This window comes from Vigna angularis, chromosome 1 (genome assembly GCF_016808095.1).
Source record: "Vigna angularis cultivar LongXiaoDou No.4 chromosome 1, ASM1680809v1, whole genome shotgun sequence".
In the NCBI taxonomy this organism is placed as follows: Eukaryota; Viridiplantae; Streptophyta; class Magnoliopsida; order Fabales; family Fabaceae; genus Vigna; species Vigna angularis.
The window spans coordinates 15,460,191-15,475,362 of NC_068970.1; the positions used below are offsets into that span (position 1 = coordinate 15,460,191).

The window sequence follows — 15,172 nt, forward strand, 5'->3', positions numbered from 1 at the left end:
GTTTAAATAAAAAATAGAAATATGTGAACACAAAATTTAAATTATTTTAAATGATTAATAGGTTTTTATTATTAATTTTATTTTCATCATTCAAATTTAAAAGATTAATTAACTAAAATTCAATAGTAATTATTAGGTATAATCGAATACATGATAGTTTTATGTACTTCATCAACAACTAGGTAGAAGACTATTGAGTTGATATGGGAGAGGGGTGCAGTTGTTGCGTTCAGAAAATATGAATAAGGTAAAATTAGGGTTTGGAAAATAAATTAAAAATTCGTGGTAAAAGTAAAAAAGTGTTAACCATTAACTTAAGGATAATTTTGAAAATAAAAGAATTTGAGGAGGTGTAGGGAGCATGTCGTGGTAGTGGAGGGAGCAACCCTCGAACTCTAGATATGTTTTCAATTTCTAAAAAAATATGACATTTTTACATTTGTTTTTATAAAGGAATATTTTTAATCACTGAAAATGTAAAATTGTGAATATTTTGGTTTTCGTACTAAATTCATATCAATTTTTTTGAATATAGAATAAGTAACACAAATTTTGTTGAATATAGAATAAAACGGAATACAAATTTTGTGTGAATTTAAACTAACAAACTTGCGTACTTTTAGAAGAAAAAAGACATTTCAAAAACAAGTGAGTCCGATTCTGTTACTTCAAAAAAAAAACTATACAAAAAAATATAGACACATACATGGATACATATACCATTACTATATAACCTAAAGACATTTAAGGTATTTACTAAAAGAAAACATATTATATATATATATATATATATATATATATATATATATATATATATATATATATATATATATATATACACTATCTTTCGAAATAAAACATTCTTTATCATGTCTTTATATGGTGATTTTCTAAATCTGTAATTTCATTAGCTTTGCTATAGTATATTTGGACAAATCGTCACTAGAAGAATAGAAAGTTTGGAGTTAGCTTAAATAAATCAATAATTAAATAAAAGATATTTTGTAAATAAATTAATAATTATATCTTTATAATGGTGATTGAGTATTTATGAAACATTATGATCACACTTGCTTCTTATCTCCACAAAGATACAAACCTATTAACATTTATATTTACGAGAAACATCAAGAAAATAAATTATGAACACATGCAATGGTGATGACTTGATGAGTTGTTTGAAGTTAAAACCTAGCAGTATTTTGTTTTAGAATGTCACAATCTAAAATTTTAGTTATAGTTTAAGAACGCTGTATGTTGGTAACAGCGAAAAGGCATTATTAATATCACTTTTCAACTGTGAATAAGATTTTACTGCTTATTCAGCCGGTGTTCTCTGACTTCTTTTTTCTCTTTTTTTTCTCCCCTTTTTTAATTCTTCGTCTAGTAAATCTATGAAATGTCATTGACTTCTGATACCGATTTGTGTTTTAGATGAAAATTTTAATCTGAATAGCCTGAAACCGAGGATGTTAGTCAGTGTTGATTTTCGAAGTTGCAATAACGTTCGAAAAAAAATGTTGGGTGGGGGCCAACTTGTGTGTCTGTTTGGTAGAGAAAGATAAAAAGTTATGTAGATGAGTTGTTTAGGTTTTATGGTATGATACAAAATACTATTCATCATGCTGGGACCATCATGTGTCATCCACACACACCCCACTTCAAATGACCGTTTGAGCCACAAAAACACATATGCTTTACCACACTTCCATGCCAATGCCAACATCAATCATATGTTTAAGATACATTCTATAAATATAATTAATACAGAGTAACCGTTTCGACTTCATTTAACTTCGCATAAAATAATCTTTATATATATGTTATTTTCATTTTCTCTAATTAATATGTGATTCGTGTTATTTTTTCCAATAAGATTTCTGATTTACTGATTTGGTTTCTGTCCTTTTGTCATTTCTTTACTGAGAAAAACAAGTACATGATTAATAAGAATTAATAATATCATTTTTAAATTTTAAAACAACAAATACAAAATATAATAATTTTGTAATATATAAAGTAATGAAATTTAAAAAAGTTTATGTATAACATTTCTAAATCCTTTATAATAATTTTTCTTACTTTTATTATGTATTGCGAATGAATATTGAAAACGTTTTACATTTATATGTTTTATTTAACATTTTCATTAATTAATAGAAAGATTTATAAAAAAAATTACTAAGAAAACAACGCATAATTATGTCATTAAAAATAGAAACGAAAAAAATTCTTTAGTTAGTTTAAAAGAATAAACTATATATTTGATTTGTTTTAAATTCAACAAATCGATATAACATTAATCTATACCAATTCTAAACGCAGTTTAAGATTTGCTTACAAATATTGAGAATAGTAAATATCTCACTTTTTAAAAGAATTCCTAAGATAACTCAACTCTTAATAAATGTATTATTTGTATTGCCACATAAAAAGCGATTAGTTCAGAGAAAAATTAAAACAAAAAAGAAATATTTCTTCTTCAAACTAAAACAACTGTCATCCTTTTATTTAATTATTTATTATAAAAATTTAAAACTATAGTATCTTGAATTATATTAACTAATTAAAGTTAAGAGAAAAATATTTTAAAAAACAAACTAATAGGCAATTGTTTGAATTTAGACGATAATGTTGATCCCATGAAATGAATGAACACGTGGCTACATATTCCAATTTATGAAGAATCACGGGTAAATAGTTGGACCTTAAATTATGTGAAACACTGTACTTCCATCACCATGCGTATGCGTATCTTACTATCAGATGCAAACCCCACACTCTTACTCTTAGACACCAATAACTATTATTTAATATAATAGAATTTGTAAAGAAAAAGAGAGTAAAAAGTAATAAATAATAATAATAAATGGGTGTAAAAATATGTTATATATATATATATATATGAAGCTACAATGTTCTTAGAAGAGCCAAAACAATATTCACATTTTATAATTTTTATCTGCATTTTTCTAAACAGAAAAGAAAAGGTGTAAAAGTGACCGTTAGAAGAAATCGATGATTTATCTCTTATGTTCTGAACTAATTACTCACAGCCTATAAATTCTGAATGCACCTCCAATGGATCTGTTCTATTTCTTCCTCGTTGCAAATTCCATCTGCTTTTTCTTCACACGCATTTCATTCTCTTGTAAGCTACAATCTCGCTCTAGTGTACTCTCCAATGCTACTGTAGTGTCATCTTCAAAATGTTTCTGCTTTTCACTGCTTGCATGTTATTATTGCATGCAACAACTGTCACATGCACAACCTACCACGACACCATTCCCAAAATGCTGTCTTCCACAAACTCATCCAGGTGGATCGGACCCACCGGACACCGAGTTATCACCGTCGACATTAACGGCGGAGGCCATTTCCGATCAGTCCAAGCCGCCGTCAATGCTGTCCCGGACAACAACACAATGAACATTCATATTCAGATAAGCCCCGGATATTACATGTATATATATCATTCTTCTTCTACTGGTTATTATTTCATACGCATTAACTTATTATCATTCATTGCATTACTTAAATGTATGCAAGCAAGTAGCTAAATTTCGTTTTGCACGCACTTCTGTTCCATTAATTTATAGCTTTTCAAACAATTTTTTTGTTTATTAATGGCAGTAAAGTGTTTGGTTTTGTTGGTGCAGAGAGAAGGTGGTAGTGCCCGTGACGAAGCCGTACATTAGATTCGAAGGAGCGGGGAGAGATGTGACGATGATAGAATGGCATGACAGGGCGAGTGACCCTGGTCCCAACGGCCAACAATTGCGTACTTACAGAACAGCTTCTGTTACAGTTTTTGCCAACTATTTCTCTGCTAGGAATATCAGCTTCAAGGTAACTTTTCAACTTCAGTATATGCTATGCTCTGTCATTGTCAATGCATTTATTGACACTTAACCCATTTTTTGTTTGCATCTCTAAAGATTCTTTTTAACGTAACATCATAAGAGTTTTGAAAATGCATGTGAGTAAAAACTGTTTCAGAAAGATCAAGCAAAGGAACTGAACAAAATCCATTCTTTTCTGTTTGTAAAGAAGGGAAGAGAAGAACATTCCCTACCCATTTTTCTACTCGTTTCACAAAGTAGGGTTCTAATAACTTTTTTTTGTTCTGGGTATATGTGGAGTTTAATGAGAAAAAACTTGTGTTGCGTGTATGATGATGATGTATTATTATAGAGTCAATAATTATCTGGTAGATGGGTCCATGCATTGCATGAATTAACCACTTTATACTATTTCGAAGCGTTGAATTTGTGGACTTGGATTATTCCTTTCGGCTAAAAGTTTAGATGCAATCAATAAATTAATATGAAACGGTGCAGAACACTTCTCCGGCGCCGATGCCGGGAATGGAGGGGTGGCAAGCGGCGGCGTTTCGCATTTCCGGGGACAAAGCCTATTTCTCCGGCTGCGGGTTCTACGGTGCACAAGACACTCTCTGCGACGATGCTGGCCGTCATTACTTCAAAGAATGTTACATTGAGGGTTCCATCGATTTCATTTTTGGAAATGGCAGGTCCATGTACAAGGTAATATTAATTTCATTAACCTATTTTTGAGTATTTTATTCTACATGCTACCATGCACCCTTTAATTTTTATCTTTTCTTGTCAGACCAAAATTGTTTTTCTCACACTGTTCTTATATTATATTTGATCAAACATAAATTTCATTAAATTATTATTTCATCTTTTTATCCACTTTCAGTTTTTTTTGCTTTTTTTAAAATTTGCTAGGGAGTAAGTGGTGCACGACATGGTGGTTTGCATGAAAAAGGATGTGAGCTTTTTGCCACTTTGCCATTATATAAATAAATCAAACTTTTTCTAACTTTTACAGCTTCACTGTTTTGGCTTTTTGTTTGAAATTTCGTACCTACTCACACGTGATTTCATTGTGCTTTTATTCTCAAAGCTGGTTCCATTTTTTTTTTAATTTAACTGTACGTGCTTTCTTATATTGATCGTTTTCTATTTTCTCAAAACTATATTTAATAGAGAAAAATTATATACAAAATAATTATTTCTATCTAGAAAAAATACAAAAACGAAACCCAAGCGAAATTTATAACTTTAGTTACTTATAATAAAATAATGATAGCATCAAATGTTTCAAAGGTATAGCATATGGTGAATGTATTTTTTTTTTTAACAATATAATTGCCAGTAGTTTAACTTCTTCACTCATTCCGTACCAAAAAATAATTTGTGGAAGTTTAAATGAGCATAAATGAATGAATTATCTGTTGTACATAACGAGTGCTATGTTTTTCTTTAGTTTATATTTTAAAATGCTGTTCCAAATACGCGTTCTTAATAAATAAAGTTTTAGTTATTCCAACATAGTGTTTCGATTTTAGTTTCTATTTTATCATTTGTTTGTTTTTTGTTTCTTTAAAAGATTTTATCTTTTAGTTTTTTCCGTTAATATTCTTTATTAAATCTGTTAAGAACATCATCCAGATGATATAATTACATAATCACATGATATGTGAACCAAGTATATCGATTAGATAACAGTAATAAAATCATAGAAAATATCACCTCAATGTTTGAGGATTAAAAGAAAAATTTATAATTCTTGTTTTATTTTATAAGATGGATATATGTAGCTACTTAGATAAATTATATATTAAAGCTTTATTAAAACCTGGTTGAACTTTCCACCCTTAGCGACTTGTCTATTTTACTCTTTCGTAATGTATGCTATCTTTTGTTTATATTAATATTAGTTCCAAAAAACATATTATTTTTAATTTAATCCTCATAAAAAAATATTTTGTATCTTATTCTCTATAAAAAAAATTATATTTTATTTTAGTCTCCGGTAACATTTTTCAAGACATCAACAGTATTAAGTTAACAATTCACAATGTGTAATAACCTCATCCTGACTGATATCAGAGTTAATAAAAAATTGTCATTGAAGGCTAAAAGCAAAAAAAAAATCAAATAAAAAAAATAACCAAAGCAAAAGCATTATTCTATTATAAGATCAAAAGGTTAATTATGCAAAAAAAAGAAAAAAGAAGCTACTTGACCAAAATTATACTAAATATGCATAAATATAATAAGTAAAAGTAAAATCATTCATGTGTAACAATTTGGACCCATGGTTCATGCAAGGTATTATACGTAGCATACCTTGAACTAGAAAGATAGAACACAGTTATTCTCTAATTATATATTAAGTAATAATACACTTATATCTTTATTTTATCTATAATTAGTATATACTTGTTTACTTTTTGTCTTTTTTTTTTATCAAACCATATAATACATAAACTTATCATTTTTATTCTCTCATTCTATATGTATATTAATTGTTGATGACATTAATCATTTTTCTTATATACGGATGATTTAATTGCATCGTTTGGTTCAGGATTGCAGGCTACACTCAATTGCCACGAGATTTGGGTCAATAGCAGCCCAAGATAGGAAATCCCCATACGAGAAAACAGGCTTCGCATTCGTACGGTGCAAAGTGACAGGAACAGGCCCAATTTATGTGGGCCGTGCAATGGGCCAGTACTCTAGGATTGTCTATGCCTACACCTACTTCGACAACATAGTTGCACATGGTGGTTGGGATGATTGGAACACTTCCTACAATAACAAGTAAGACCTAACAATATTCTAGTCATATTAAATCATACAATTTTCTTTGGGTTATCCACTATCATTTCATACTATATAATCATCTTACTATGGTATGTTTCTTCCAATTTAAATTGAAAATATTTATCTTGATTTGGGGTGTTTAGGACTGTGTTCTTTGGAGTGTACAAATGCTGGGGACCAGGTGCTGCGGCTATAAGTGGAGTCCCATTAGCCAAAGAGCTAGATTTTGAATCTGCCCACCCATTCCTGGTCAAGAGTTTTGTTAATGGGAAACACTGGATGGCACCCTCTGATGCTTAGCTAACAGCTGAACAAGCTAAATGCAAAGAGCCCCCAAAACAACATATTGCACAGCTTTAGTCCACCCAATATCATTGCTGTCATTTTTTCATTTTGTGTTTAACCATAGGAAATTCATCCATTCAATCTTTAAAAGAGGGGCCTTTGTTTCGCAACTGACAAATACAGTTGAGGGCCTGATTTGTATACTGTGTACTCTTCTATCACTTTTCAAATGCCATATCTTGATTCTTTTATTATGAATAAAATTTCATTTCCGTGTTTATCAGCTGGTTTTACTGCAAGGTTAGGGGGAGGGGGACTTTACACAAAACTCCTACAAAGGATTTTGGTGTTTGAATATTTGATAATATATAGACAGAATGGCTAGTTATGGCATCATTTACTAGTAAGTCCTTTACAGAAAGAATAATCCGTGTATCTTACCTATAAATCTACTGGTGTTTTTCAGCCTTGCAAATAGCTAGTCATTACTCATTATGAAGGCAAATGAATCTCAACAAATCAGAAAGCAAATTTTGTTTGCAACTAACAACTCGTAATATAATTTCCAGCAGAAAATATTGATATATAGAACCCTCAAAGGAGACTTTAATTGTGGTTTCCTCGTAACCTTGTCGTGAGTAGGGTAAAACATTGTAGCACATAAAACTATCTTATTCTGACACGCGAAAATCAAATATTCCTAAAAATCTGTAATGTAAACCGTCAAAGAGACTTGATAAATGGCAAGAAATAGCTTCACATTATGCAACAATTTTGCTGACCTTCAAGCATCTCTGGAGATCTGCAGGAGAAAAAGTTCACATCAGTTGATGCACATACAAGAATGTAGTTTGAAAACTGCAAGATGTAAAAAAAATGGTAGTGATAAGTTTCTGAATGACAATGGATGCTGCCAGATAACCGGTTTTGTTTTTAAAAAATATATATTGGAAAGCATCCTATCAGGGGAGAGGAATAGGTATCCTGGGGAGGATCAAAGCTTAGATAAGGGTGATTCATTCCTAAACTAGGATCTAGTCAAATTCTACATAAAATCGTAGCTTTTATATGATGATTCAATAACCATTTCAGCACTAGTAATTCACCGCAAGTTAGATCACTGTTTAAGCACTAAAATAAAAGATACAGATTTTACAGATTGTACGAAGCCATTTATTTTATTATCCAGTACTGATTATCAACATAAGTGAGAACTGATACACTGAGCTTCAACCCATAAACAACAGCTATAAAATCAACATACACCTCTTATGTAAAATTGCAAGACAAACTATTCATCTAGTTCAGAGTTTAGGAAGCTAAAAATAATCGATGCTTATTTTCACACGAGGGTCTTATTTAAAAAAAAGAAGTAAATAATGATTAATACTACAAGTACATAGTGTGATAAACACCACCAACACATAACCAAGGGAACTTACATCTGGCCAAGACTCGCTAAATCGAAATCCGGAGCAAGCTCCTGGACGATTTCATTTGGTGGTTGTCCACATTCTTGCATTTTCTGCATGAGCTCGACAATCTTGTTAAAGTTTACGGCATCATTTTCGTAAACTTCATTCAGGTTTCGTATCAATTCATATTGGTGTGCGTAACGGTCATATTCTTCTTTGCTTAAGCTAGATTTGTGGTCTTCCAGCCACTTAGGATATTTTTCTGCTATTTCTTTCATTGGTTCGTGAAGAATCTCTTTGGACAGAAGTTGCTGCATCATGGTCTCCACAATAGATTCCATATCCTACACAAAATAATAATAATAACATTATTAGCATTAAATCCAGGAAAGGAAGTCAAGATACGGTATTCCCATGATGAAAACTTAAGAAATAGCACCATTAGTCGTTACAATATCTTTGATGCCCTTAATTACTTGCTTCCTCAGTAAAAATTTATAATAAAAACATGGCAAATTCTTTGGTCTAGTTTGGTTAGCTTCACATATTTAACAGAAGATATAATAGAGGCTATGTTTATATATGAAAAGAAGTATTCCAGGCCTCGATTTCTGCTTTGCTTGGCCTATCATCTGTCACCAGTCTCTTTTCCGAGCGGAGCTTGGCATAAGGACACATAAAAGTTCGTACAGTTCAAATCTCACTAACTTTTCATTCTCTTGATTAATAGATTCCAACTTTAATTCTTCATTTAGTTTGAACTTCTTTAAGAAAAACAGAAGTTATCAGTTGAATACAAAAACCAAATTAAATAAGCTGTCATCATGACAAACAACCTTTGACTCTAGTTTTTAGAAAGTGAATTTCAAATCTAATTTGATCTTATAAAACCCATATAATGAGATTTACACCTATTTATATATAAATTTGCTCACATATTTTATTGATGTGGGATCTCCAACGGTAATATATGAACGTGAGTTGTTGCATTAAAAGTAAGATCACTGCATTCACATTTCCATAAAGGAAAAACTTGATACGCATAAAATAAGGGCCAACATCTAGGCTAGGATGAACTGAATTCGTAATTTCATGACATTTGGACTCAGAAAATACCAAACATGGTATGTCATCACAATGGTACCAACCTAGATTTCTAATGTACGAGCAGTTGGATTTTGTCATTGCATAAAAAAAAGTAAATCCCATTTTCAATTTAAATCATAAAGAAAGAGCACAAAGGAACAAAGGATATATACGAGCAATCAATCACCTTCATAAGGTAGATTCTAGCAAGTACCAGTTCAAAAGTGCCTCACAGGTAGACCACCTACTGTTAAAGTTGAGTCCCCCTCCCCACCCCTTCCCAAAGTATATCAATATTGCAAGTGAATATTTAGGAAATGCATGAAAACTTATTAAAGAAGCAGGAGGGACATCTAATAACTAATAAAAGTGGAACCTCCAAATTGATTTCTTTTTTATTGGAGTTTCAATAAAAAATCTTCCAAAGGGATTATTGGAAAGAGTCTATAATCCACAAAATACAAATGCAAGAAAAAAGTCGTAGCAGCTCAAGACTGATGAACATTTGACTTTCAGGGGTAAATGATTAAATGTAATTGGGAATGTAGTGCTAATCTGATAGGCAACCAGTAGTAAAGAACATGAGTGCAGAGGGCAAGGAGGGGATCAGATGTCAATAGAATTGACTATAAATAAGAGCGAAAGGGAATTTAGCTATAAAGTTAGAAATTGGCTCAGTTATGAGAGGGGAGGTGACCCTCAAACTACACCCATTCATGTAACTAGCAGTCAGCTTTTTGGTCACATTGAGTAATATCACCATACCATTTGAATTACCGTATTTTTTTCATTCGTTTTATCTCTTTTCCTCCTCTTATGTATCAGTTGACTACCAAAACATTGAGATGTCTATATGATGCCCCAATATGCATATGTGCAGTATAAAAGCACATTTTTTTTTAAAAAAAAAAGATAAAAACCTACGACATTACTGATTTGCCTCTGATACACAACTATTGACAGGTTAGTGCAAATAAATATTGGTCCCTTAGCTCCAATCTGTCTCTTTGATATATTATATTAACTTTTGTGTGTGTGTGTGTGTATTATATTATATTAACTTTTGTGAGAAATGATAGGAATATCATACACAGGAAACACCATAACAACCTAGTCCACAGTTCATGATCGTCCAAAGCAGCAGCAGAGAAATTAATTGCTAAGAGAAAAAAATGACAGTTGCCAAACCAACTTTCATCAGATTTCAAGGGAATTCTCAGTCTCCTGGAACAGAAGGCTGGTGTTTTTCTATACACATAGACCAAACCAAAGACCTAGGTTCCTTACACTCAAAGCAAGAGAAAAAAAAACTTTGATGATTACTCAAATTCCATCTCAATGGGGTGCGGATAGGTTTGAATAACCGGTATGTAGCCACAATTTTGGCTGCAACATCAAGGTTTTAGGAGTTTCCACAACCACAACACGGCAATTTAAAACCCTATATCACCACACCGCCCCCTCTCACATATCCAAACTGTTAGACTACATGAAGGTGCAAAAAACAAAGCACAAATAACTGCCCCTAAAATCCATTACCGATTTTCACCTCACAACTAGATAACACGACAAACTTAAAGCGCGTTGACAAGAGAAAAATACTGAATTAGTAAATCAAGTAAAAATTGGTGCAAAGGAAGAAAATGAAAAAAAGTAATACCTGAGAGCCAGCAAGCTGCTCAAACTGTTTGACCCAATCTTCCATCAATGCATCCTTCCCCAAATCATCAGCAGCAGGAGGGTTCATAGACTCCAGGCCCTTCACAGCCTCTCTGGTCTGCTCCCTCAGCTTGTTCAGCGCCTCCGCCACGTGGCTGTCCTTCGAAGCCTTCTGCTTCCCCTTTTTCTTCGTTCTCAAATCAGGTAAACCCATGCCCAATCCCTGAACCCCCGACGGCAACGAAGGACTCTCGTTTTTGCTCGCAATTGCTCCCCCACTTCCAACACACAATTAAATTAACACATACACTCAAAGATTCAGTAAAAGAAAAATAAATTAAAATATTGCAGAGTCGAACAAAGGGGGGGAAACGATAACCTTGGAAGAGAAGGATTAAGGTTGAAGGACTGAAAATCATCCAAAGCACCTGAAATAATCGAATGAAACAGTTAAATAATTTAACATAAGAGAAAGTGAGAGTTCGTGAGGAAGAACGTACTATCGAGGAGTTGGTCGAGGTCTTGAGAGGAGTCGGCCATGGTTGTCACCGCCACACAACACTGCTGCTATGGCTAATGGAATGAATAAACTAACTATGCAGTCTTCTTTCTCATCCTATTCCAATTACATTGTTCTTGGCATTTACCATATAAATATTCTTTTTTTTTCTAGTTTTTTCCAATTATATTATCATCATTCATTCGTAATCATATTTTTTTATCTAATTTCGTTAGATTTTTTTATCTAATTTCATTAGATTCTTTTTTTGTTTTTTCTCTGCTTCCAATGTATGTCCACGCGTGTCATTTAAATATATTATAACCTTTTTATTTCTTTTTTCTCAAAACAAAGAGGTATATGTTTATTTATATATTTATATAATTAAAATAAATGCTTTAATAAATAAATTGTAATATAATCCAAATTAATATATAAATTTTATTCTTTTAAATTACAAAGGAAAAAATAAATTCTGATATGTGATTATTTTTAACTACTGCAAATTTAAACGGTATACATAGAGATTAAATATGAAGATGAAGGCGTTGTACATTAAAAAAATTATATATTATAAATTTAAAGCATAAGTTGTATATCAAAAAACTATTTTTTATACATTCCAAAATATCGATTCATTATTTAAGTTTTTCACCATTGTAAAGGTTTAAATTTAAAAGTAAAACTGAAAGTATTATTTTTACATTTACATTGTAGTATATAACAATGAGTATGTGAATAATTTCTTTTGGTAGACCTCTTTAAAAGCGTTTGTACTAATAATAAATAAATGGATTGATTGTTGTTGAATGCAACTCTGGGATAAAGGTTGTGCATAAATACAGCAAATTATATTATGACATCTGTCTGTTACAAAATGAACAAATAAAAGAAAAATAAATCAACTTATTCATATAGTTGTCTCATCCATTATTACCAGCTGGTATTTTCTTCAGGTCCTCTTAAGTTCAATTACAATCTAAAAAATTATATTAACTATTTATTCTTAACTAAACTTATGCATACTATATGCAAATTACTCAGGAAAATCTCATACCAGATAATAATATACTATCATCATATATAAGTCTTATAAGTTATATGAGAATGTTTTCGTAATTATAGTTATTTTTTCTTTGACCTAAATACAAAATATAAACCTTATTTTTAAAGAAAAAAATATTGTTGTTCCAAATCTAAATTGTACTATATCAATAATCAATATTCATATTCATTATTTATATTTTTATTCATTATTCTTGAATACGAAAGATAGTTAATGTTTTTTTTTTTAAGAAAAGATAGAAAGAAAAATAAATAAGGTAGGGAAATAGAAAAGGCATTAAGTCTTTCATAACGACTTCATCCTGATTTTCTAATTAAGTGTTGACTCTTAATGAGAAAAAAAAAATCAATGTACTGTTATATGATCATTTATTTCCATAAAATATGATCATCACAAACAACAATATAAATTAATATTTATAAACAAGTTCAAAATAATTGTAAATAACATAATTCATATGCTGACTTTTCTTTAATAATATATACTACTTTTGAATTTTATTCAAGCGATCAGACTATTAAGAAATTTTTTTTCTTAATTTAAACTTGTTTACTATTCAAGCATAATCTCCTTTTTGTAAAAGTTTAAATTTTCATCATATTTTTTTTAATTTTGTAGATTGTTTATTGCTAGAATTTTATATTTTTCCTAGCTTTATAGGTTTATATATTTGTATAATAAATTATTTTATTAAAAATTTATATTCTTTTATAAACTCGTGTGAATATAAATTTAAAAAATATTTAATTTAATATTTATAAATTAATTAGAAATAATAAATTTGAAGAGTGATTATAATGAATAAGATAATTCAAATATATTGTAACTATGATAATAGAAAAATTATTATAATAAAATACTGTGATTATAGTTGTTTTTGGTGAAATTATTTTTGATAAACGTGTGTTTATTTTTTAAAATAATTTATGTAATAAAATTGTTTTATGTAATAAGTTAGAAAATAAAATTAGATAATAATAGATTATTGGTGGAAATATTTGAAATAAAATTAATATAAAGTTAAAAATTAGTAATATGAATGTAAAACATTTACGTTTATTTGTAAAAATATATTTTAAAGAAAATATTAAAAAAAGTATAGAATTACTTTAAAAACTTTTATTTAGAAAAATAAATAAATCTAAAACATATAATAATATAAAAATTCTTAATAGTACTTTATAAAAAATTTAAAATACAAAAGGTATAAAGTTTAAAAATTCAATCAAAAAATTTAAAATACAAAAGGTTATTAGTTATTAAAATTAAAAATAAATTACTTAGTAATAAAAAATTTAGTTTTGAAAAAAGTTATTAATTTATTTTGAAAATAAATTGTTAAGTAATTATTTTTTATAATGATTAGCTTTAATTTAAATAACTAATAACTTCAACAAATAATTACCTAATTTAAATTTGAATTTTTGAATTTTATACCTCTTTTGTAGTTTAAAATTTTTATAAAATTCTATTAAGGAGTTTATATTTTGTTATATTTTAAATTTATATATTTTTTCTAAATAAAACTTTCTAAAAAAAATCTATATTTTTTTAATGTTTTCTTTATATATTATCTTAATTTTCATATCATTCAATTATTATAAGGGTTAAATATGTTTTTAGTCCCTAAACTATCAAGCATTTTTATTTTTCGTCCCTATTTCAAACTTTGTACGATTTGATCCCTGTCCTTAAGGAAACCATTATTTTTGGTCCTCCAAAACAAACGGCGTTAAAATTCGGGTGATGTGGCTAACGTATAGCCACGTTGGATGACATGTATCCTTTCAAACGTTTGCCACATGTGTTTACATTTTAAATTGAAAGTGATTAATGATTAAATGAGATGACGGAGATAAGGGCTTATATACTTACTAAGGGATGAGATCTTCTTAAGCGAATGAAAATTGGGGTTGATAACTTTGTTTTATCTTGAACCTAAGTCGCGATTAGGGTTGTGGTTCCATCAATTTGGTTTGACGATTGTTGTTGCTCTAGTGTTCGTTTGCATTGTGTGTGTAAGGAAGGTGATTCGAAGAAGGTAATTTTGTTCTTTTCATTTACGTTTACTGTCACTCCATTGCTTGTTGTGCATTGTGTGAGTAAAATTTGCATTTTACAATGTAGGATTAGCAATGGTTTTTTATTTTTCTCTGCATCACATGGGGAAGTTCGTGAAGAATACGGGAATAGAATATGTGGGAGGAGAAATACATGTTATAAAAGGAATTGATCCGGACAGGTGGTCTTACTTTGAAGCATTGGGATATGTTAAAGAATTCAAGTATGATGCAGAGTTCAAGCTATGGTGGAAGGGGGCAAAACAAAAGGCGATGAACAACCTGAGATTACTCAGTGATGACAGGGAAGCACTGTTCTTGGCTAACTATGCAGATGCAAATAATGATGAGGTTGAAATCTATGTCCAACATGTACAACCTAGTCAGCCAGACGAAGTTAAGTTTCTGTGTTTTGGTGAAGAGGCAGTACAGGAGACGGAGGAAGAGGTAAATATGGAAGA

General features: G+C 30.1%; 2 protein-coding genes across 2 annotated transcripts; one reads left to right on the plus strand and one right to left on the minus strand.

Moving 5' to 3' along the window:
* The first annotated feature begins 3,108 nt into the window (after positions 1 to 3,108).
* On the plus strand, positions 3,109 to 7,204 carry LOC108337404 (probable pectinesterase 68). The gene is made up of 5 exons (XM_017573962.2): positions 3,109 to 3,463; positions 3,660 to 3,849; positions 4,341 to 4,547; positions 6,403 to 6,638; positions 6,785 to 7,204. Exons 1-5 carry the CDS (start codon positions 3,210 to 3,212, stop codon positions 6,939 to 6,941), a joined length of 1,044 nt encoding a protein of 347 aa, XP_017429451.1. The 5' UTR covers positions 3,109 to 3,209; the 3' UTR covers positions 6,942 to 7,204.
* A 284-nt stretch (positions 7,205 to 7,488) lies between these two features.
* On the minus strand, positions 7,489 to 11,741 carry LOC108337498 (peroxisome biogenesis protein 19-2). The gene is made up of 5 exons (XM_017574072.2): positions 11,587 to 11,741; positions 11,466 to 11,514; positions 11,088 to 11,364; positions 8,369 to 8,685; positions 7,489 to 7,728 (listed from the first exon to the last, which is right to left on the minus strand). The coding sequence occupies exons 1-5, from the start codon at positions 11,624 to 11,626 to the stop codon at positions 7,683 to 7,685; spliced, it is 729 nt and encodes a 242-aa protein (XP_017429561.1). The 5' UTR covers positions 11,627 to 11,741; the 3' UTR covers positions 7,489 to 7,682.
* Between the last annotated feature and the right edge of the window lie 3,431 nt (positions 11,742 to 15,172).

Coding starts and splice junctions, on each gene's coding strand:
- LOC108337404 (XM_017573962.2), top strand. CDS start 3,210: ATGTTTCTGCTTTTCACTGCTTGCATGTTATTATTGCATGCAACAACT. Junction 3,464..3,659: donor ATAAGCCCCGGATATTACAT/GTATATATATCA, acceptor TTGTTGGTGCAG/AGAGAAGGTGGTAGTGCCCG. Junction 4,548..6,402: donor ATGGCAGGTCCATGTACAAG/GTAATATTAATT, acceptor CGTTTGGTTCAG/GATTGCAGGCTACACTCAAT.
- LOC108337498 (XM_017574072.2), bottom strand. CDS start 11,626: ATGGCCGACTCCTCTCAAGACCTCGACCAACTCCTCGATA. Junction 11,515..11,586: donor CCTCGACCAACTCCTCGATA/GTACGTTCTTCC, acceptor CGATTATTTCAG/GTGCTTTGGATGATTTTCAG. Junction 8,686..11,087: donor AGCAGCTTGCTGGCTCTCAG/GTATTACTTTTT, acceptor TATTTTGTGTAG/GATATGGAATCTATTGTGGA.